Genomic DNA, 20,241 nt, shown 5'->3' with positions numbered 1-20,241 from the left:
CCCCCACCCGCCGGGTCATCACCGGACATGCTCAGAGAGTACATGCCGGGCCTTCAGGTCAATCGATCAGGCTTGGTTCTCACACCTGAGATAGGAAGCATGTGGACTCCTGAGGACCCACGGTGCCCCCTCCGGCCGCAGTCCTTCCTGAAGTGAGCTGGTACGTGGGAAGGGGATTTGCACCTTTGGCCAGAAACTCATTCATGAGAAGCCAAGCACTCCCCCTAGGCCACGGGTTATTTCTCCCCCCTGGCCAACAGTCTAGAAACTTTAGCCAGGTCCCCGGGAGCACACGGGATCTCTGGCTGCTTGTGAGAAGCTGCACGGAGACTGCTCTCAAAAGATGTGACCTTTAAACCCATAGTCCACGAATTAAGCTGACCTTTAATGATAGACAACTGCTATGTTCCTTGAAACAAATTAAAACTCCCGTGTAAACAGAAACATATACTTAAGGAAAATCCACTTTACATCCACCCCTATAATACTCTGTACGCATTATACTGCAACATTCCAAGAGGCCTTTTAAAAGACTCAGACATACATACAATATTTTCGTTACTGTAATACTTTCATTAGAGGGGAGAAGCTGTTTGCGTTTTGTCTTCAGAGCCAAGAGTGAACGAATGAATTCCTTACTGCTGTGAATCCTTAAGGATATCTACTTCTCGGGTATCTCTCTCTTGCCTTAGAAAAATAAGACCAAAGGAGATGTCGCAATGACCTGCATAAGAAGAACGGACATCGAGGGTGCCGGCCCCCACGTCCCTCCCCGTATTCTCTGACACGGGACACGACCGGACAGCCTACCTGCCCCTCGGTCCTTGCTGTCCTCATGCAGCAGCTTGCCCACGGAGTTATACCACTTGAGCTGGGGCTCAGGGAGGCCATAAACGCTACAGTTGATCAAGGCACTGTTCCCTTCCTTGACGACGATATGGTCGGTTCTGGCAATGACCACGGGCACTGAGCCCACGACCACGTCAGTGCCATTTAAAGTGCTGTTGGCTACACTCTCAGCAGTCGCCAGAGTGGACAGCAGGATTAACAAGGGCACAGAAGGCGGGAAGCACGCAGGCAGAGGGCGTGTCGCTCGGTCCATCTTCTTCGCTTGCTCTGTAAGGCGACAGAGCAGGTCAGCCAGGGGGGGGGGGGTCTTCTAGCAGACGACACCCCGCCCACAGCAGGCCAAGGGCCAAACCCGGCCTGGGTCCATGGAGTTGGCTCTGGATTAAGAACCTCTGTAAAGAAAAACAAAACAAAAATCCACGTAAATGTTAGCGCCCATACGTTAAAGGGATTATTTATGAAATGTTAGAAACCCAGCTAAAGTACACATCTGTGTAATTTTTAAATAGCACACAAATTCAGAAGATGTTCCAAATATTCATGGAAATCGTGATGATATAGAAGCCTGTTATTTTTGCTACTGAAACATATGACTCTGAGCAGGAACACGTTAACTCTGCACCTCACGACTTCACGGGGCTCGAAAGCTGACCTCTGCTTCCTTCATCCCGCCCCTCGAGGCCTCCTCCCATCCCTCACCTGTCCCCGTCGCGGACACCGGTGGTGCACCCGGGCCCTCCTAACCGCTCTCTGCCGGCCGAAATGAATTCCAGCTCCTGCAGTGTGCACCTGGGCTCTGCCACAGCGGAAGGGCCCCCCAGAACCAGTGCGGTGTCCCCCTCACCCCCACCAGGACACCCCCTTCCCCTTTCAGGCAACTGCCCCGGCTCCTGGAGCTTCTGGGTGACCCTCACCACCCACCCTCATCACTCACTGAATGCCTTACTTTCCATCTTCACCTGCCTCCCTGGATGCAGGGGGTGGGTGACATGAGGATCTAACTCTCACCTACACCTCTACTCTCCATTTCATCCACTAATCACACGGCCACACCCAGGACCCTTCTTCTCTCCAGATTCTAAATTCTGGAGTTCCAGGTCATTCTGAAGTTCTCGATACCCGTCTCTCCCTGCACCCCACCTTCTCAGTCCCCTCACTGGGCTTCCTGGCCGTCCTACTCTCCTCAGGTCCTCCCTCCCACCCAGCTGGCTCACTTCCTTTCCGCCCCCACCTGCACCCGGGCACACGGACTGCGCCCCCCCCCCCCCGCACCCTCAGCTCTCACTCTCCCGCCACAAGCCCTCTGACAACGCCCAGCCGCGATCCACCCATCGCCTGTCGCCCCAGCTCCTACTCCCCGGAGGCCGGAGCAGGAGTGGGAAGGCATCCTACACCCATGACGGGACCACGAAAATAAGGGGATGGTCACCAGCCCCAGCCAGGCCCTCTGTGACAGCTGGCAATCCAGGAGAACTTCACTGAGGAGGTGGCCCCGGAGCTGAGGGCTCTTTGGGAATCAACCATGCCTAGACCCCAGAGAAGAGCATTCCAGGAAGAGCCAACAACCAGAGGAAACGGGGCGTTACGAGATGGGCCCAGATCACCTAGGGCTTTGGAGGACACAGTAAGGAATCCGGATTTTAGCTGACGTCCATTGAAAAATGTTAAGCAGGGGAGGGACAGGATATGATTTGTCTTTCTTAAGATCAACTTTACTGTGGCATAATTTACAAATTTAAAAAGTGCCCATTTTACGTATGCATTTTAATAGGCTTTGACAGGTTTATACACTCACATAACCACCACAATAAACAAGATGCAGAATGTTTCCATCACGACCAAAAGTTCCCTTGTGTCCCTTCCCAGTTTTAGTTTTGCCACGGACCCATTCCGGTTACTTTTGTGTACGGCGTGAGGGAGGGACCGAGGTTCATTTCTTCCCCACGAGGACATCCAGCCATTTCTGCACCACCTGTAGAAAAGACCATCCTTTCTCAGTGGATTGTGTCTCAAACACAACGACTCTGTTTCTAAACTCTTCCTTCTGTTCCACTAGTGCCAATGCCTGCCCTGAGGCCGACGCCATCCTGACCGTACCGTCTGCCTCATCTTTCTCGGTATCTAGGGAGTCTGAAATTGTCCCAGACACTTTACGTGCCCAACGGATTGCTGAACGAATGAATCTGTCTGCAAAAGCAGAAAGCAGGAATTATCGCTCCAATCGTGTGGACAGTAACACTGAAGAGGTATCAGGGGTGATAAAGCAGCCTCGGACCACAGATTCCTGCAGTCGGAAAGACACGCGTTTTCTAAGAGCTACAGCCTTCCACACATACACCCCACGGGGCCGGGTGCCTTCCTGCCCAGGGCGGCCCACACGCGACTTCCCAGCAGGAATTGTAGGGCCGAGGAGGAGCATGACAGACACCCTGCCGTGACTCTGTCAACGGTTTTCTATACTTGGGCTCATCTTGTGGTTTCCTTTGAGCAGGAAAGCTGACCTGCGCCATACAGAACGCTTAAGAGCACGGCCTCGGGTTTGAGAGCAACTGGGATCCCACCCGGATCCAACCACCCTGGTGGCCTGGGTGTTTCCGGCCCAGGACTTACCACGTAAGGACTGTTACAAGGATTCATGATCAAATATACATCAAGCATGCACTGCTCAGCTTGAAAAATAAAAATGACTAATACAGCATGTAAAGCATCCTTTACTGAAATTACGCTTCTCGAGTTTATTCTCGTTTCATGTTGTGACCACACCTTGGTTTTGGTTTTGTTGAATACATTATGACTACCATCCCACCACCAGAAGTCACGACAAATGGTTTCTGGCGCCGGTTCCTTTGGCGGGACTCAGGTCTGAGAAGCATGTGCACCGTGGGCAGCGAGCGCCTGGGGACACTCACTCCCCGGCACGAGGCCAGGGCAGACGCCGACCAAGGACCTCAGGGAGGATCAGAAACAAGTCGGCGAGGGAGGCAGGTTCTCATAAATATGTGCAGTAAATACACTGTGACCTTTTTTCCCACAACTAGGGAGAATGCAGCAGATGGGAGATCACAATAGGTTTTAAGGTACGTATATCAGAGCTACTTTCGAACAAAGGGTGGCCACATGGTTTCTACTTTCCAACACACTGTGCCAGTCAGGAAAAAGGGAAGGGGAGACGGCTGTTCTGTCATCTTTTTTTTTTTTTTTTTTTTTTTTTTTTTGCGGTACGCGGGCCTCTCACCGCTGTGGCCTCTCCCGTCGCGAAGCACAGGCTCCGGACGCGCAGGCCCAGCGGCCACGGCTCACGGGCCCAGCCGCTCCGCGGCACGTGGGATCTTCCCGGACCGGGGCGCGAACCCGCGTCCCCTGCATCGGCAGGCGGACTCGCAACCACTGCGCCACCAGGGAAGCCCTGTTCTGTCATCTTTTAATCACGTGAGTGGGTGTTCCGGGCTGGACACACAGCGACTGCTCTGAAACGGCACTAGCTCGCTTGGAGGCCTGACCAGGTACGGGGAGAGGCTCCCCCTCTGCTGCAGGCACGTTGGAGAGCCGACGCATCCCTCCCCTCCTTTCCCATCTGAAAAGTCACTGAGGTTCTTTCGAAAACAGAACGCGTCACCTGTGCGCTGTGTGGAAGCCAAGCGTTTGTACTCTAAAACGCTCTGTGAACGCTCATTTTTGAAAAGAAAGCACTCACGTTTGAAAATGCGCACTGACGGATTAACAGGTTTTGGTAAGAATTCACCATATCCCATGCCACGCCCTTTCAGTTCAGATTTTCAAAAGAGTATTTATTATGTGTCGGGCACACCGCCAGGGGCTTGGGGGCGGCAGGGGTGTCGGGAGAGCTACGAACTCAACAAGCCACAGGCCGTGTCCGCTTACAATGCCCCGTGGGGAGAGACAGGTACGTTCACTGTGCTGTGCAGGTGCCGGGAGACTGGGAGTGGCTCTTTGCCGCGGGCCTCCCTGCAGCAGCCAGGCCCACCCCAGCTCCCCTCCCCACCTCCGGAGTTCCACCACTCACCCATCCCTGTCCTAAGTGTCCCGGGACAGATGCAGCTTGCGCCAGCCTCCCCACCCAGGCCCTCGCCTTTCCTCAGCTCCGTGCTGGGGAAACACCCGCTCAGGAACAAGGAGAACGCGTGGCGGGCAGGAACTCGGCGCAGTTCTGCAGAGTGTCCTCCATCTCGGCCGCCCGTGGTCCTGGCTCCCCTCCATACCTGCCCTGTGGCCACACTGGGGTGGGATCCACCGGCACCAGCTCAAGAGGAGGGAGGTGCCGGGAGAACGTAAAGACACCGCGTCCCTCTGGATGCTGGGGAAATGTTCTACAAACGTACTTTGTCCAGCTTGTCGGACTCTGCAGACAGCATCGTGACAAGTTCAGCTGATCACACTGTCACGCTGGGAAAGACGTTTCAGCCACTTTAGAATTAACCACGAGGACTGTAATCCGGCAGCTTAAAATGCAGTCCTTCAAAATACAACAACGAAGGCCACAGATTCCCAAACCGGGGTTTAGAGACAGCCACAATGGACAGATTGTTAAGGTTCACATGTTTGCTCAGGGCCTTTGGGAAAACGTTCACAGAATACTTGACTTTTTTTTTTTTTTTTTTAATGAATGAAACAAAAGAGAAAACGCTTAGCAAATACCAAATGTCCTTTAACTTGACCCCTTTTTTTACTTTCCAACAGTTGCATCTTATCTAAAAGCATTTTAATAAAATGCTTTGTGGAGGCTTATTTGCTATCTCTGCACCTATAATAAAACATGACTATTGACCATGAATTTCTGGAGTTGGAAGGCAAAGGGCCTCTTGTTTCAGGGTGTTTTGAACGACATGAATGTACAGGATTGTTTTTTCTTGGCAGTGTTCATGCTGGCATTTCCCCATCAACTGTGATGAATAATTTTATACTTCACAGAACATGGTTTTGTCACGAAATCTACGAAGTTATCACCATTTTTCATTTGTGCATAAATGATGTGACGGGCACAGGGGCCACCTTTTAGATAAGACACAGTCTTGATAGGTCCCTATTCATCAGGCGAGGTGGGAAATCTCAACTTCCGGTGGAATGGACAGGGCCTGACGCGCTCATTACCTCGTAGACGCTGAGGTTCAAACCTGGTAGCCAGCTGCGGCCACGCTAGTGACAGGCGTCTTTCTGCAACTTCCTTTCCCATGCATCATAATCAATGAAAAATACCTACGCTAACCTGTTTTACAAACATGGTTTAAAAAAGATTTTCTTTTGCAATTTTAAAGAAAAATGACAAAATTCTACCAGCCCATTCTTTCTCCCCTAACTTGAGTTTTTAGGTAGTTAAGGTGATGTGTGAACACGGGCTACGGGAACCCAAAGTCAAAGATGAAGAGCTTTGTGGAGCAAGCATGGCCCTGCCACGGTGACTGCAGCCCAGCGTCACATCATTTAAGCTCTAAACCAGCTAAGTTCTATCTCAGTGTCCAAAGTCACGCTAGAGAAAGAGGTTCACGTGGTCCTTCTTTCTTCCCGCCGTGTGTCCTAGAATCCCTCTGTGCAGGGACTCCTGACGTCTCTATAACCACACAAAGGTCACTCTTGGCTCAGATGGTGATCGCTACGTGAAAGGATGAAGAGCGTCCCGTTGAGGTGGCTTTCAGAGGCACCCAGCGTCCATCCAAGTCACTACGCTGCCGGGGTGTGGAGCACGCGGAGAAGGCACGGTCCTTACCCGTCACCCAGGAGCCCAGGAGGAGGACAAAGGAAATCGGCAATTACAGGACAGTGTGGCAGCTGCCCCATCGGAGAGGGGTCCAGGATCCACACGGTACAGGACAGGAGACCCAAGTGGTAGAGGGTCCAGGAAGAACGTGCTTACAAGAAGCGACCCTGCGGTTTAATAATTACGCAGGCGTTCACCAAGGGGGCCAGGGGCTGACCCTGTAAGAGGGAACGGTGATGAGAGAGGACCCAACACACTCGGGGAAAGGTATGCACTAGGCGTCACTGGTGACGCGTGCAAGACGGGGGGCTGGAAAGGCAGAGTGCCCGGATAATGGGGGGGGGGCCCTGTAACACCAAGGATGGGGCGTGCCCACTGGTAACGGTGGGAGTGGCCCCCAGACGAGGCCGGCAAGCTCACGAGGGAGCTAGAACCAAAGGTCTCATTCCTACTGTATCAACTACACTGATGTTCAGGCCTCTATTTTTCCGATGCACAAAAGGCACCTACTTTTCAAAGACGGATCTGTTTTAAATCACTGTTTTTCAAACCTAACAATGAATGACAGGCCCAGAGATGCCATCCGAGTCATACGTTATTTTTTATGGGTGCATCGTGTGAAGAGACCCTTCTTGGATCTTTATCACATTTTTTCCACAGGGTACGTTTTTCTGGTTAAAAGTAAGAATCATATAGAATAAAGCTCTCATAAATATAACGGTTCGCAAAGGAGAAAGAGAAAAAGAAGAGTATGGAAGGCTTCCCTCTACAGAGAATGACTATCGTCAGGTGAGATTAAAAACGGTCCCATAGCACGGCTTTGTTCACAGAACAAGAGCAGTAGATCTGGAAGAACGTGGGTGTCTCTTCTCAAAGGCGTTTTTTTTTTTTTTTTTTTACCCAAGATGAGAAAGGGAGACCAAAGAAGGTAAGCAACAGCCTAGGGTCACACAATTTATTGGCTTCAAACCAGGATAAAAACGTCACGCCCATGTCAGGCCTGATATCACATTAAAACCTCTCGGTTCCGTAGAGGCAATTTTTTCATTGTTCTAGCAGTGGAGACAGGCACAGAGGAGTATTGTAATCACAAGCGTATCTTTTAGGAGAGCTTATTGATGTTCTAGGTTGTACTTCACATCTTCTAATTGTCGTTCTAAATGAACAGGCTGCAACACTCTGGGGCCCAATTAATGTAAATTCTTAATTGATCAGAGAGATACTTCCTCAGGAATCTGACGGTCCAGGGAATAAGCCAAACCTCGGAACTGGACACGGACGGGACACGTACACTGGTGGATGGGGCCTTTGTGCTACCAAACCTGCTCCTGAAACACGTCACGGTGCGGATAAAAGGTGAGGATATGCCGCGTTGGCATTTTTCTCTGACCTTTGAAACTGTGACGATCAGATCCTATACGGGACCTAAAGCTGCTCCGGAAGCACCTGGAGCTGCGTGTCTTTCTCTGCCTGTCTCTCTACCACTAGATATTTTGTCCAGCAACTCCCACCACCACTTAAAACAAAGCTGTGTCCTTTCCAAACATCCTCCCTACTCTTTGGAACGCGTATATAGGGAGATACATATTTTCATCCCAGTGCAGTTAATTTCCCTTACTGGCTAAACCTACAGCACAACTCCAGCCAACCTTCAATTCTTCTGGTTTTAATTTCATTGCCAGCCCGCTTCCCGAGACGCTCTCGATGTACTTCATGCGTAAGCTCCTCTGTCCAGAGCGAAGCCAGACAGGAGCTGGTGGGCGCATGGGAGCCTGGACGCATCAACAGGCCGGCCTGGAAAAGTGGCCAGAGGATTTGACGTCTTGGGGCGACGTCTGATGCGCACGCTGACCCCCGGCTGCCTGCCCGCAAGGCCAGTGTTCTGCCTGGACAGAGGGGCAACCCGCCCCCGCCCCTACCCCCTGCCGACCGCCAAAATCAGAGGCCAGTATCCTTCACCTGCTTCCTAAATATGACGTTTAGGCCCGAAGCGATTGCGAGTTTAGATTTTCTCGTGGATTCTGGCGCACGCCGTAAACACTTAAGGCCGTGGCAGTGGAAGCCCCTTTCTCAACCCCATCTGCCTGTACACAGACCACCTCCCAACTGCCAAGGGTGAGGCAAAATATGTGGACCGAGGGGGGCCCTTTTCCACAGAAGCCATCCCTAAGGGATGATTATTTCTCCTCCAAATCCACCATCGCTTGGCCGCAACGAGCAGGGGTGTGGCTGAGCTGTGGAGGGAAGGCACAGGGAGGTGCCTGTCCAGACCAAGGTCCCCCTGCAGGGAACAGGCAGGGCAGAGCACCAGGTTGCCAGCCGTCCGGGACTTGGTGGATGGCCAGGAAGTGGCCTGGGTACCACACAGCACGTGGGCACTCGTCCTTTTCCGGGGGGTGCACCTTCCTGAGTGTCCCCTCCATCCTGTACAACAGGGCGTGAGCCCCCGAAGCCTTTAGACCTCCATCCGGATGCCTCACCTCAACACGGAGGGGAAGCAGCTCGGGTCCCTAGCGGTGCCTGTACGCGCAGGTGGGATGGGGTGGCTGGGGGCTGCGGGGAGGGACCCTCCTCCCGCAGCAGGGGCAGGGCTCTCCCTCAGCCCCACCCCCGACAAGCTCAGCGCCACCACGGAGCCTCGCTGCTCGCGTGGACGGCGGTGAGGACCCGGGTGCCGTGGCCACACCACCGAGCGCCCCCTCTTCAGACCAAGGCCCACCACGGAGTTTGCCCCTGCTGTGCCCCTGCCCTGGCCCTGCCAGCTCCACTTCGCTTGCTAAAGCCCGACAGAGAGGCCCTGCAACTGCTCTTGCGATCTGGGGGTATCACTGTTATCCTGGCGATGCTGTGACCAGACAAACTCTCTATAAATTCTATGTGAACTACAGAAAGGTGTGGTTGGTACTCAAATACCTGCTGCCATCCTGGGCACCAGGCATTCGTTATGTACTTTTGTAAATGTCTGGTAGCGGCCTGTGCATGGGGAGGACTCAAGGGGAACACACCGGGAACACTCTTTACTTACCACAATGCACATTTCCCAGGGCTCCTCACTGAAGGGTAAAAGCCAGAGGGCTTGGACTTCCCTGGTGGCGCAGTGGTGAAGAGTCTGCCTGCCAACGCAGTGGACACGAGTTCCAGCCCTGGTCGGGGAAGATCCCACATGCCGCGGAGCAGCTAAGCCCGTGCACCACAACTACTGAGCCCGTGTGCCACAACGACCGAAACCCGGGCGCCTAGAGCCCGTGCTCTGCAACAAGGGAAGCCACCGCAGTGAGAGGCCCGCGCACCGCGATGAAGAGCAGCCCCCGCTCGCCGCAACTAGAGAAAGCCCGCGCGCAGCATCGAAGACCCAACGCAGCCAAAAATAAATAGATAAATTTACATATTAAAAAAAAAAAGCCAGAGGGCCTTCCCACGGCCACTACAACATCTGCGCACTGGCTGCCTCCCAGCCTCAATTGCTGACCTTTTTGCCCCTCTGGCTCCCTGCCAGCCACTTGGGCTCCGCTAAGCCTGGAAGACGCCAGGCTCGCGGGAAGCCCCCCGCACCATTCCTTCCTCTAGTCTGAGCCCCTGGGATGCCGGCAAGGCTCCTGCACACCCCCATTCTGACTCTCAAACGTCACCTCATCAGCACCCTCCCCCTTGTGTGATGTGAAACGGTGTGGTCCCCCCTCCCTCTCCCCGGGGGCTGGGCTTCTGTCCCTGACGAGGGCGGTTCGAGGGCGGTTCATGGTCGTGGTGGGTTGCCGCCCCCCTCGGGGCAAACACCTGGCTACCCACTGGGTGAGCTTAAACCACTCTGGGTCCTTTCCTTTAAACAGCTCACTAACTCACTGGGCATCCACACTGGCCCTGCTTTCCTCCAAGTTCCACCCATTTCTCAGGAATTCTAGGTAGCTGTGTCCATTCTTTACCACAAATCTAACTTTAAAACATAAACCAAGGTTTCCCCAGAGCTCAGTATTCACAGCACATCCTTCCCTTGCAGGAGAGGCAGGTGTTCCCATGTGGACCTGGGAGCAGAGGCCCAGGACCTGGGCGGGGACCATGGGGGCCACAGGACCCGCCGTCGGAGGACTCGGGCCTGCGAGGTGAGAGAGGTTTATGGGACTCTCTCCTACACCTGAAATGTACATTCCTATGACTGCTGAAATGGAATTTATATTTCACAGCATCAAAACCATCCCTCATTCCTTGTCTTGCTGGTGTCTGATTAAGGCCATTCAGAGTCACCGCAGAAGAACTGGATCACCCAGGGTTTCTTCTTTCATCAGGATAAAAATCTCATCTATTTGAGAAAATATGCTCAGTAACTGCAGAGAGTAGTTAAAATTCTTTTCTTTCTCCCTCCTTTACCAGCCCATTTTCACAAAGTGTAATTGTATGACCAGCGTGTTTCGGAATCACACGAGTGTTCTTACAAGACTCTGAGAAATGGATGTCAGGAAAAACAGATCAGAAGAGATCCTGAGTTCACACTCTGCTTGATTTCATTCTTATTAACAGCATGAAGGCAACATCCCTTATACTCACCTAGCATTTATGGTTTACAAGACACACCCGAGGACGTTACCCAGCCCCGCCTTGCCACGAGCCTATGACGTGGGGAAGGACCACGTAGATCTGTCTACAGTGACAGCCGAAGAGGCGGAGGCCAAGCCGCCAACCTGTGCGTGGAAGCCCCTCCAGGACCACATCACCCCAGGGCTCCCGTCGCCTGCCCACGGTGACCTTGGGGGTGGACACCACAGCCCCTGCAAACTGGCTAAATGCCACGAACATCCAAACTGTCATAACTGTTATTTTAAAGTGATAATTTAAAAAAATTGTGATTATGTATGATCTAAAGAATTATTATTATTTTAAAATTTTGTGCATAGAGCGATACTTTTCAAAATTCAGTTGGACCGGAATAATCTTCTAGCTGAGTTTAATGCATATATCCTGAAGTCAATCCTCCCCCAAAGCTCAGTGGGTTTCAGGGTAGCACTATGGAAAATTATCTTAACAAAAACACCAGAAGAAAGTTGAAGATGTGGATTCAGTGGTTTCCATGCAGAATCGCTGAAGGAAGATAGGCTCTTCTCTCCGCTCTGACGGGAGGAGGCCCTGCTAGGCTGAGCACACTCTCTGGGTGTTGTCAACAATCTCTCAGTGGGGCAGAGTCAGATTCACCTGAGTGATGAAGACAGTCAGGACTCGGTCATCCCAATGAAGCAGAACTCCACGAATTTAAGAGGCCACTATTAGCACTTCTGTGCGGCTTAAAAATACTTTTAAGACCAGGCCTTTACCCTACAGGTGCTTAAAATCTTGGTGATACCAGTATGCAAAATGATACATAATTAAGCGCTCCTGGGCAAATACCACAGAAATTCGGATGAGGGCCAGCTGGAAAGGTCAAAGAATGTTCACTGGGATGGGCCAAGTCTTGAAGGGTGAGCAAAGGAGACAGGACAGTTCCCCCAGCAGCAGTAACGGCTTACTTTAGCAAGCAGGGGTGGAAATGAGCACGGCCTCCCAACTGAAAACAAAAATCTTCCTTACAGAATGTTTCAGCTGGACTCATGCAGTGGATCTGCTGTGGGCGCTCATCTCAAGAATGCTGGCACATCAGAGCACTCCTCCACAAGTTCTGCTTAATAAGAGGGCCTCCAGGGCTTCTTAGGAGCAATGATAAAAAGAGGGCTTTGGGACAGAGATCCATTACCCCAGTGAAAGAAGAAGGGGAGACAGCCAAAATCCGGAGGAAGGGATGGACGCCCTACAAAGGCAGGAGGGAGTCAAGTCCACTATAGGTCCTGGGGTCAGATGTACAGGGAGAAACGCCCAGCCCCCAGTAAGGTAAAGGACTGGTAACACCCAGATATTTTCTGGAAATTAATTTCAAGTTCCTCAAAAGTGTTTTAAAACGGAGAAAGCCATGTTACCTCTGGGGAGTCTAACAAGAGCTAGATTCACTCGGAGACCAAGTCATCTAGGGCTGTCCACACCCTCAAGGACGAAACCCTCCCCCCTCCAGCATATCCAGTAACAGGGCAGTGCAGCCCAGCCCGGGCTTTAGCATCGCAGCAGAAGTCCACAGAATGAAACTAACGACAGCATCCGAGAAGCAAGCAGGCTCCACGGCTGCTGGAAGTTTAAGCCACCCCACGGCCATCCCAGGGTGTGAAGACCCAGAAGGCAGAACTGGGTGGGAGCCAGACACTAACGCAGTCGGTCTTCACCCCAATACCTTCTCCTGCCGAGGGCCAGAGAAAGTGGGCTCTGCACCTTTAAGAAAGCACAGCGGCTGTACACCTACCTACCCCTTTGCAGGGGAGAAAGGGCTTAGCTGGCCAGCTTGGCCACTGCCACAGATGTCACAGAGCTCTCGCTAGTTTCAAGAGGGTACAGAAAGGTACAGACGTGGGAACAGATACATCCCGTCTTGTCTAGGACACCTACCGCTTTAATGGATCCAGCCTGCCACCTCCGGCGCTGTCAGTGGGTATCTACAAGGAGCCACTGGTTTTTTGTTTTTTGTTTTTTTAAGGAGCAATCTCTTCCCTTACACTCTTCCTTGAGCCCTGAGCCAACTCAAATCCTCGATGGAAGGAAAGGGTTGGGAAGAGATCTAAATATCTGCTCGGCAAGCTTCTTCTTTCCCACTGATGACAAAGTCAACTTCAGCCCAGCTCCTAAAAGAGTTACCTTCTAAATCCAGAATTAGGAAGTCCACCCACACCGACTTCCTCTCAGTCTCACTGGCAAGCCCCAGAGGCTTCTGTCCAGCAGCTGGACAGCCACCAGGGAATTAACCCCTTCTTTCTTTCTCCCACGCCTGTCTCACAAAGTCTGTGCCCTGCGGCGATGCGGTTCCGTCCACGGCCCCGCGTGCGCATGCGCGCGCGCGCTTTCCTGATCCTCCAGCCTCAGGTCCCTCTGGTTGAGCGCCTGAGGTGGAGTCAGTCTCTCTGCCCGCAATCCCTCCAGAAGGTGCCGTCACGCACCTGACAGACGCTCCAACTACATGGGCGTTATGACGCCTGCTTTCCCTCCCTGCCCACGTGGCGGCCACCTCCAGGTCTGTCCCTGGTTTAAGCGCTCCTCATCCCCTCCGACCAACATCACCCTGATGGACCCCGTCCTGGCTGACCTGCCTCGAGTCCTGCCTGCCCGCAATCCGCACGCCATGTGGCTGCTGAAGTGGGCTGACCCTGGGAGCTCTGATTCAGACGTATTCCGGGTCCTCATCCCGCCACCAGCGTACAACTGAAGTCCACGGCAGGACACACGTGACCCTTCGTGCTCTGACTCCCGCCTGCCTCTGTAACCTCATCGCTGGAGCTCCCTTGGCACCTCTGCACTGTGCTTCCTTCCATATTCTCACACGTCTGGCAAACCCCTACTCAGCCTTCAAGTTCGAAGCCAACCAGGACTGCCCAGGTAGCCCCAGACACCCCTTTTCTCACCAGCCTTCACCCAGAACTTCGTATCTTCACTGTAATCATCTTTGGGCACATCCATCCCTCCGCTAGGTTATAAGCTCTCAGGTTATCAATATTTGCTGAATGAATCAGTGAATGAATGAGAGAGGCTTATCTGAAGGTACAGATTTGGGGACATCGGTGTGTGGGTGACTGATGCAGTCATGAGGAAAAATAAATCACCCAGAAGGAACACGGCGGGCCACATAATGAGAGGACTAAGGTTAGAACCCAGGGAGGACAGGCCCTCAGAGAACAAGGGGCCTGTATCCCAGAGCCCAAGGGAGAGGAGATCCAAGATAGATACAACGGTTTACACTGAGCTTGTCCTGCACAGCGGAAAACAATAATTATCGCATCACTATATAAGGAAGTATGGGTAAAAAATCTTACAAAGTTATGCAAACGGAAGCTAAACAATATAGATCCACAGTTTCATTTTCATTAAGGTAAGTTTTCGGGGCTTCCCTGGTGGCGCAGTGTTTGGGAGTCCGCCTGCCGATGCAGGGGACGCGGGTTCGCGCCCCGGTCTGGGAAGATCCCACGTGCCGCGGAGCGGCTGGGCCCGTGAGCCGTGGCCGCTGAGCCCGCGCGTCCGGAGCCTGTGCTCCGCAGCGGGAGAGGCCACAACGGTGAGAGGCCCGCGTACCACAAAAAAAAAAAAAAAAAAAAAAAAAAAAAAAAGATAAGTTTTCACCAAGTCTTACTGTTGTTCCCAGGATCGGATTTTGCCAACGCAGGGCTTCCTGCACCATGTTGTCTGAAAAATCTGTTCTCTCTTACTAATTTTTCTACATATAGATCGGTTTCAACTTGGAGCCACTCCTGTAACACCAAGATAGAAGATTTCTTCAGATGAGGTTTTCCAGACACACAGAGATGTAATTCAACCAGACCATACGTTTTTATAAGCTATTAAGCCCTTGTACGTAAAAGAGACTGAATAATGTTTGGAGAGAATGACTGAATTTCTTATATTTAAACCCATAGGTTGGGGCATCTGGTAGTGTAGCTGTTGCCCATCCCCCAGCAAACATGGAGCCCACAGCGAACACTGCTGACGGGTTCTCAGAATTTCCCAGCTGAGCCTGCACGAGCCCACGACGTGGCAAACAGCTCCTTCCAACTGGTCAGAGTTGGCCCAGGTGATGTGGCATCGTTCTCAAGGTAACTATGTTAAACCTGACTTTCCCGCAGGTCCCTGCCCACACCTGGTCTGCACGGCTGTGTATTCAGCAGAGCAGCTGCCTGTTAAGAGGGCAACGAACAGAAACAAAGTAGTCCACATGTGACTCACCCTTCTGCTTTACTTTCTACGTCCTTCCTGCATTACTAGCTGTGAACACAAGTCTTCTGAAGCTCTTAATTCCACACATGCACACTCATGTCATTTCAGATCAATGGAGAGAACTGAATTATACGACACGCTGGTTCCAGACTCCCATCTGTCACTGACCACCTCTAGTTACACACCCTTTGTCGAACTGTCCTGTGAAACCTGGGGTTTAGCTGCGTACTGCTTTTTCAGGAAGGTACAACTGGCAGCGGTTTGTCCATCACATGCTCCTGTTTAAAAATCCTCAGTTGATTTCCCATCATTTATCCACAATAGGATGAAATCCAAACTCCTTTGCCCCGGCCCCTGATTCCATCAAATCTTTCTTTGTATGTGGCTGGATGACCTTTCTATGGCTCCTTTCTAAGGCACCAAGTCGTTTATTGACTTATACACACATTTGTTATCTTTCAGTTCTGAGGGTGAAAAGCTCCACGTGGGTCAGGATGGGCTAATCAAGGAGCTGGCAGGCCTGTGCTCCTTCTGGAAGCTCAGGGGGCGGCAATCTGTGTCCTGGCCTTTACCAGCTTCCAGAGGCTGCCCCTGCTCCTTGGCCCCTTCATCTTCAAGGCTAGCGATGGCCAGCCAGTCTTCCTCACATGCATCTGACACTGACCTCTGCTTCCCTCTTGCGATTACATGGGGCCCACTGGATAATCCAGAATAATCCTCTCCATGTGCAGATCCTCCATTTAACCACATCTGCACAGTCCCGAAGTGGACATCTTGGGTGGGGAGGGGCATTACCCTAACTACCATCACGGTGGTCTGTCTGCCTGGACTTCCCTGGTAGAAGACTCCTGTCCAATTCCTTAGGCATTCCTTAAGATCCTACGGAAATGTCACTGTTTTCACGGGGCCCCTCCCCTTCCAACTCAAGACAGGTCTCTGGCAGCACTGACTTTGTACTCCAGTTTATTTGTGCTCAAGCCTGTCTCTCTGACTAGACCGTGAATCACTGCGTCTTACTCATTTTTGCAACCTTAGGGGCTTAACTATAAATGATTGTGGGGGAGAAAAATGACTATTTTAATGAGTAAAGGCTTCAGGCAGAGGACTTCTGGGTATAACTTAGAAACTAGTTCTGACAGCTCTTAACTGGTTCTTGTCACATAATCAACCACCCCCCTCCCTCCCCCCCCATAATCTTTTAAGGATTCCAGGGAGGTCTTCCTGCAAACTTAAAATCAACCATTTGCATCTAAGGTTGTTTCTGACTTTAAAGTGATTTGCCGTAGATCACAAAGTCTTGTCAAGTGTCCTCCTGGGCTTGGCTAGAAAAGGGCAAGCCACATCCCAAATGCTGAATTAGGGAAGTGACCTTATTTGCACTATTTCTGAATTCCAAGAAAATGATTCTCGTCTAACAAATCTGACTGCACTTTGCTGGGGGTTAAAAGCAACTTTGCCACAATATTTGTTTTATATTTCAGTATCTGGAAGTTCTTGCATAGAACAAAAAGTTCAAATTAAGCAAAGTGTAAATGGCCTCAAATCTTTAAATTGCAAGGCAAACAAGGAATTGAATAAATTTCTGTCTCGTGAATGGGCAAAGCTGTACTTTTAAAGGCAACAGTTTGCCACGAATATCCAATGTGACTGATAGGACTATGCACTATAGAAACCTAAAGACATGGAATTAAAAGTAAAATCTATGTGCCCAGCAGTTGAGCTGCAAGAACCCAACAGTTAGGTACGAAAGAGGAGAGATTATCAACTGTTTCCGAATTTGAATACAAAGTCTACTCTGCTATTTTTTCTTCATCAGCAGTAATAAAACCTCTCTTCAACCTAACTTCTGTTGGTTTTGTTAGTTTCAGGTTAGCAGAATGTGGAGTTCCCAAAGCCAAGAGTGGTGTTTAACTGTGCCTTCTGTTAAATTTCATTGTCTTTTCCTAACACTGATAAAATAGGTAGGATTTTCAGATCCACAAGGGGCATGGGGGGCCTATGGATCTTTATCAAACCTCACATTCACAAAGCGGAAACTCAGGCCTAGCTGCTTCCTCCAGGTCAGCAAAAAGCCAAGGGTGAGGGTAGACGGTCCGACCACCCACTGAGGAATGGAGCCTGAGAACACGGGCCCTGCCGTAACGGATAAGCTGTACATACATGTAGTACACGCTGCAGATTTTGAACTGGATGCACTTTTATAGAAAAGGGAAGCACAATATCTCAGTTATTTGTGTTGGGCTTTTTTCAAACTTCTAAATTCTTCTATAAATATATTAAGAAAAAGATTTAGGGCAATGAACACCCCCAACCAAACTCTTTGGCTAAAACGGAGGACTGAGGCCTAATTTGCAGGAAGAGTCATCATGTTGCCGCTCTTACTGTCTGGACACTTCACTCCTGTTACTACATCTTGGTCACCTACAGGCACGACACAGACCCCACTTGGGGAAATGGTCTGGAGCATCTGGAATGAGAGCTGGAGCCATCTCACGAAAGAACAAACATTAAAAGCTATTCACAACCCAGTGAAAAGCCAATGCACCTCAAAAGTCTAGGTCTATGAAGAACGCAAACCAGATGTTTTGTAATAACCTTAATAAATAAAACAACTGAACCCACTAAGTGGTACTTATGGAAAATGGCTTGAGTTAGAGCTTGAGTTAGAGGTGGAACTAGTTCCCACTAGGAAGAGTACTGTTTGCCTTGCTCCTAAAATCCAGTAATCCTAAGGGTGATAATGGTACTAAATGTTTTAAGAACCAACAGAAACGGTGGTGGGACCTACAAATTTCGTTTTCCATAAAAGTAAAACGCCCAGTAGAACTACATTGTTCTAACTTAATACCTTCTGAAAATAAATTTTCTTGCATCTTGCGTTTCATCTTGAACAATTTTACTATGTTCAGCATAGTGGCAACTGAGAAAAAAATGTGTTTCCTTTAGAAACAAAAGTGAGAAAACTTTACAAAAAAAATTTGCGCTTCTGCGACGCTACGCTTCCAAGTTCTTAACATAAAGCCAAAATAACGCACAATATAGATGACTACAGTAACCCAACTTTTCTGCAACGAGTATGCTTAAAAAACAATGACCATTCAACCACAGTACATTATTTTCTACAGTGTGAGCGGGTAATGGACCCGCATACGTTTTTTTCCTTTTGGCTAGCTTGCTTTAAAAATCTTTCAACTTGCAAGCTCAAATTTTTTGTAAGGGAAAGCCGGTTAATGGTCGAGCTTAAAATAAATCGGCTCTGCAATTACTTCGTTTTTTACGCCGATGAAACACGTTTACCTACTCCACGCCATGAAGCAATTCGATGTCAACTTGCTATGGAGTCAAATGCGACAAACTCCGAGAGCTCCAGTGGAGGCGGCGGCTGACGGCGCCCACAGATCCCCGCACCCCTGCGGCACCAGGACGCGCAGCCCGCGCTCAGGGCCTGCCGGGCCCAGGACAGTGCACCACCGCCACCCCCTGTCCCGGGGACACTGAGGCCCGGTGACCCGGGTGACCTGGAGTCGGCGAAGCCCCGCCGCGGCTTGGCGTCCCCTTTCCCCGGAGGCCGGGAGGCTCCTCAGCAGCGCGCTGTGGACACCACGCTTCTATAGCCGTGGACACCACGCTTCTATTGCCGTGGGAGGGCTATGGCACGAGCCTGGGATGCCGTGTCCCCGACCCGCCGCTCCCGAATCCCGCAGCATCCTGTGACCCAGGAGCCCGCCGCGGGGACCCGGGCGCCTCCGGCGCGCAGCCCCGGCCGCGGGCCCCTCCAGCCCGAGAGCCCCAAAGTTGCGCGATCGCGTTGGCGGCGTCGGCGGCGACTCGGCCAACACGCGGTGCGGGGCTCCCAGCCGCCCGCGCCTCCGCCCACCGGCGCCCGGCTAACCTGACGCCGCCTCGCCACGCCGGCGGCCGCCACGCGCCCCTAGCCATGGCCAGCCCGGGAGCCGCGCCGACGCCTGCAGCCTCCCGGCGGCCGCCTCTGCCCCCGCGCTGGCGGCGGCGCTGGCTGCGGTCTGCGGGAGCGCGGAGCCTCCCGCAGCGCAGCGTGGCCGAGCGGCAGGGCGGAGCATGCCCAGTGCGCGCGGCGTCGCCGGGTCTTCGCGGCAGCGCGGCGGGGCGGGGCGGGGCAGCGGGCCGGCCCGCGGGGGAGGGGCCAGGGCCGGGAGGCGGACCCTCGGTCCCCGCAGCCCCGCGACTAGACCCTGCCCCCAGCTGTCCCCGGCCGGCGCCCGCCCCGCGCGGCCGTGCTGCAGCCTCGGCCGTCTCGGCGTGGGTCCCGTGTTCCCGCACGCGGGGCTCGGGACCCGCCCTCGGACCGTGACCCCCGTACCTACCCCGAGCAGGGCCCCAGTGCGGCCGCCGCGCGCGGAGCCGCAGGAGTTGGACGTCTACCGGAGGCTTCTGAGCGGCGGGCTTGGGATTCTAGTCTCCTCCTTTGTGACTATCTGGAGTTTCTAAGTTTTCTCTAGTGACCACTGTGGTGTTGTGTCAGTGAAGAAAGACGGGTTTTCTAAGGCGCCTGCAGAAGTTGAGCGGCCCGGCCCCGCAGTGCAAGCTGCCCTTCTCCAGACGGCGGGACCGCTTGGTGCCTGGCCGGCCCCCTGCTCCTCCTCGGGCTGCCCCCGCCCCTGCCGGCCCCGCCCCCTCGGGCTGCGGCGAAAACCCGGAGCTGCAGATTTCCAACGGCGCCCGGGAGCCGGTAGTCGCCGGTAGTCGCCGGGCGGGAGGCTGCCGGGGGCGGGGTGACGCAGCTCCGCTCTCCTCCTCTCTCCCCGTCCACGGCGAGCCTCGCGGGGGAGCGCCCCGACCCCCGCCGCGGGCCCGGCCGCAGAAATGGGTCAGGATCCGACTGAGCATGCTCGCCGGCTCGCGGCCGCGTCGGGTCCCCAGGGGGACCCAGCCGGGCC

General features: G+C 52.6%; 1 protein-coding gene across 3 annotated transcripts in view; it reads right to left on the bottom strand.

Annotated features, from left to right (window-relative positions):
* Positions 1–19,965, bottom strand: part of MFAP3L (microfibril associated protein 3 like) — a 36,191-nt gene extending 16,226 nt beyond the window's left edge. The window contains exons 1-2 of one of the 3 annotated variants that reach the window (XM_067040061.1): positions 19,669–19,965; positions 811–1,241 (exon numbers count right to left, since the gene is read on the bottom strand). In XM_067040061.1, coding sequence (XP_066896162.1) covers positions 811–1,102 — 292 coding nt within the window. In that variant the 5' untranslated portion in view covers positions 1,103–1,241; positions 19,669–19,965. Of the gene's footprint in view, positions 1–810; positions 1,242–18,843; positions 19,155–19,217; positions 19,348–19,668 lie in introns of those variants that run through there. The other 2 variants (XM_059071537.2, XM_067040062.1) reach the window with 2 other exon arrangements.
* Positions 19,966–20,241: the final 276 nt, after the last annotated feature.

The sequence above is a fragment of the Kogia breviceps genome, chromosome 8, assembly GCF_026419965.1.
Source record: "Kogia breviceps isolate mKogBre1 chromosome 8, mKogBre1 haplotype 1, whole genome shotgun sequence".
Lineage (NCBI taxonomy): Eukaryota > Metazoa > Chordata > Mammalia > Artiodactyla > Physeteridae > Kogia > Kogia breviceps.
This window is presented reverse-complemented; position numbering and strand designations above follow the sequence as displayed.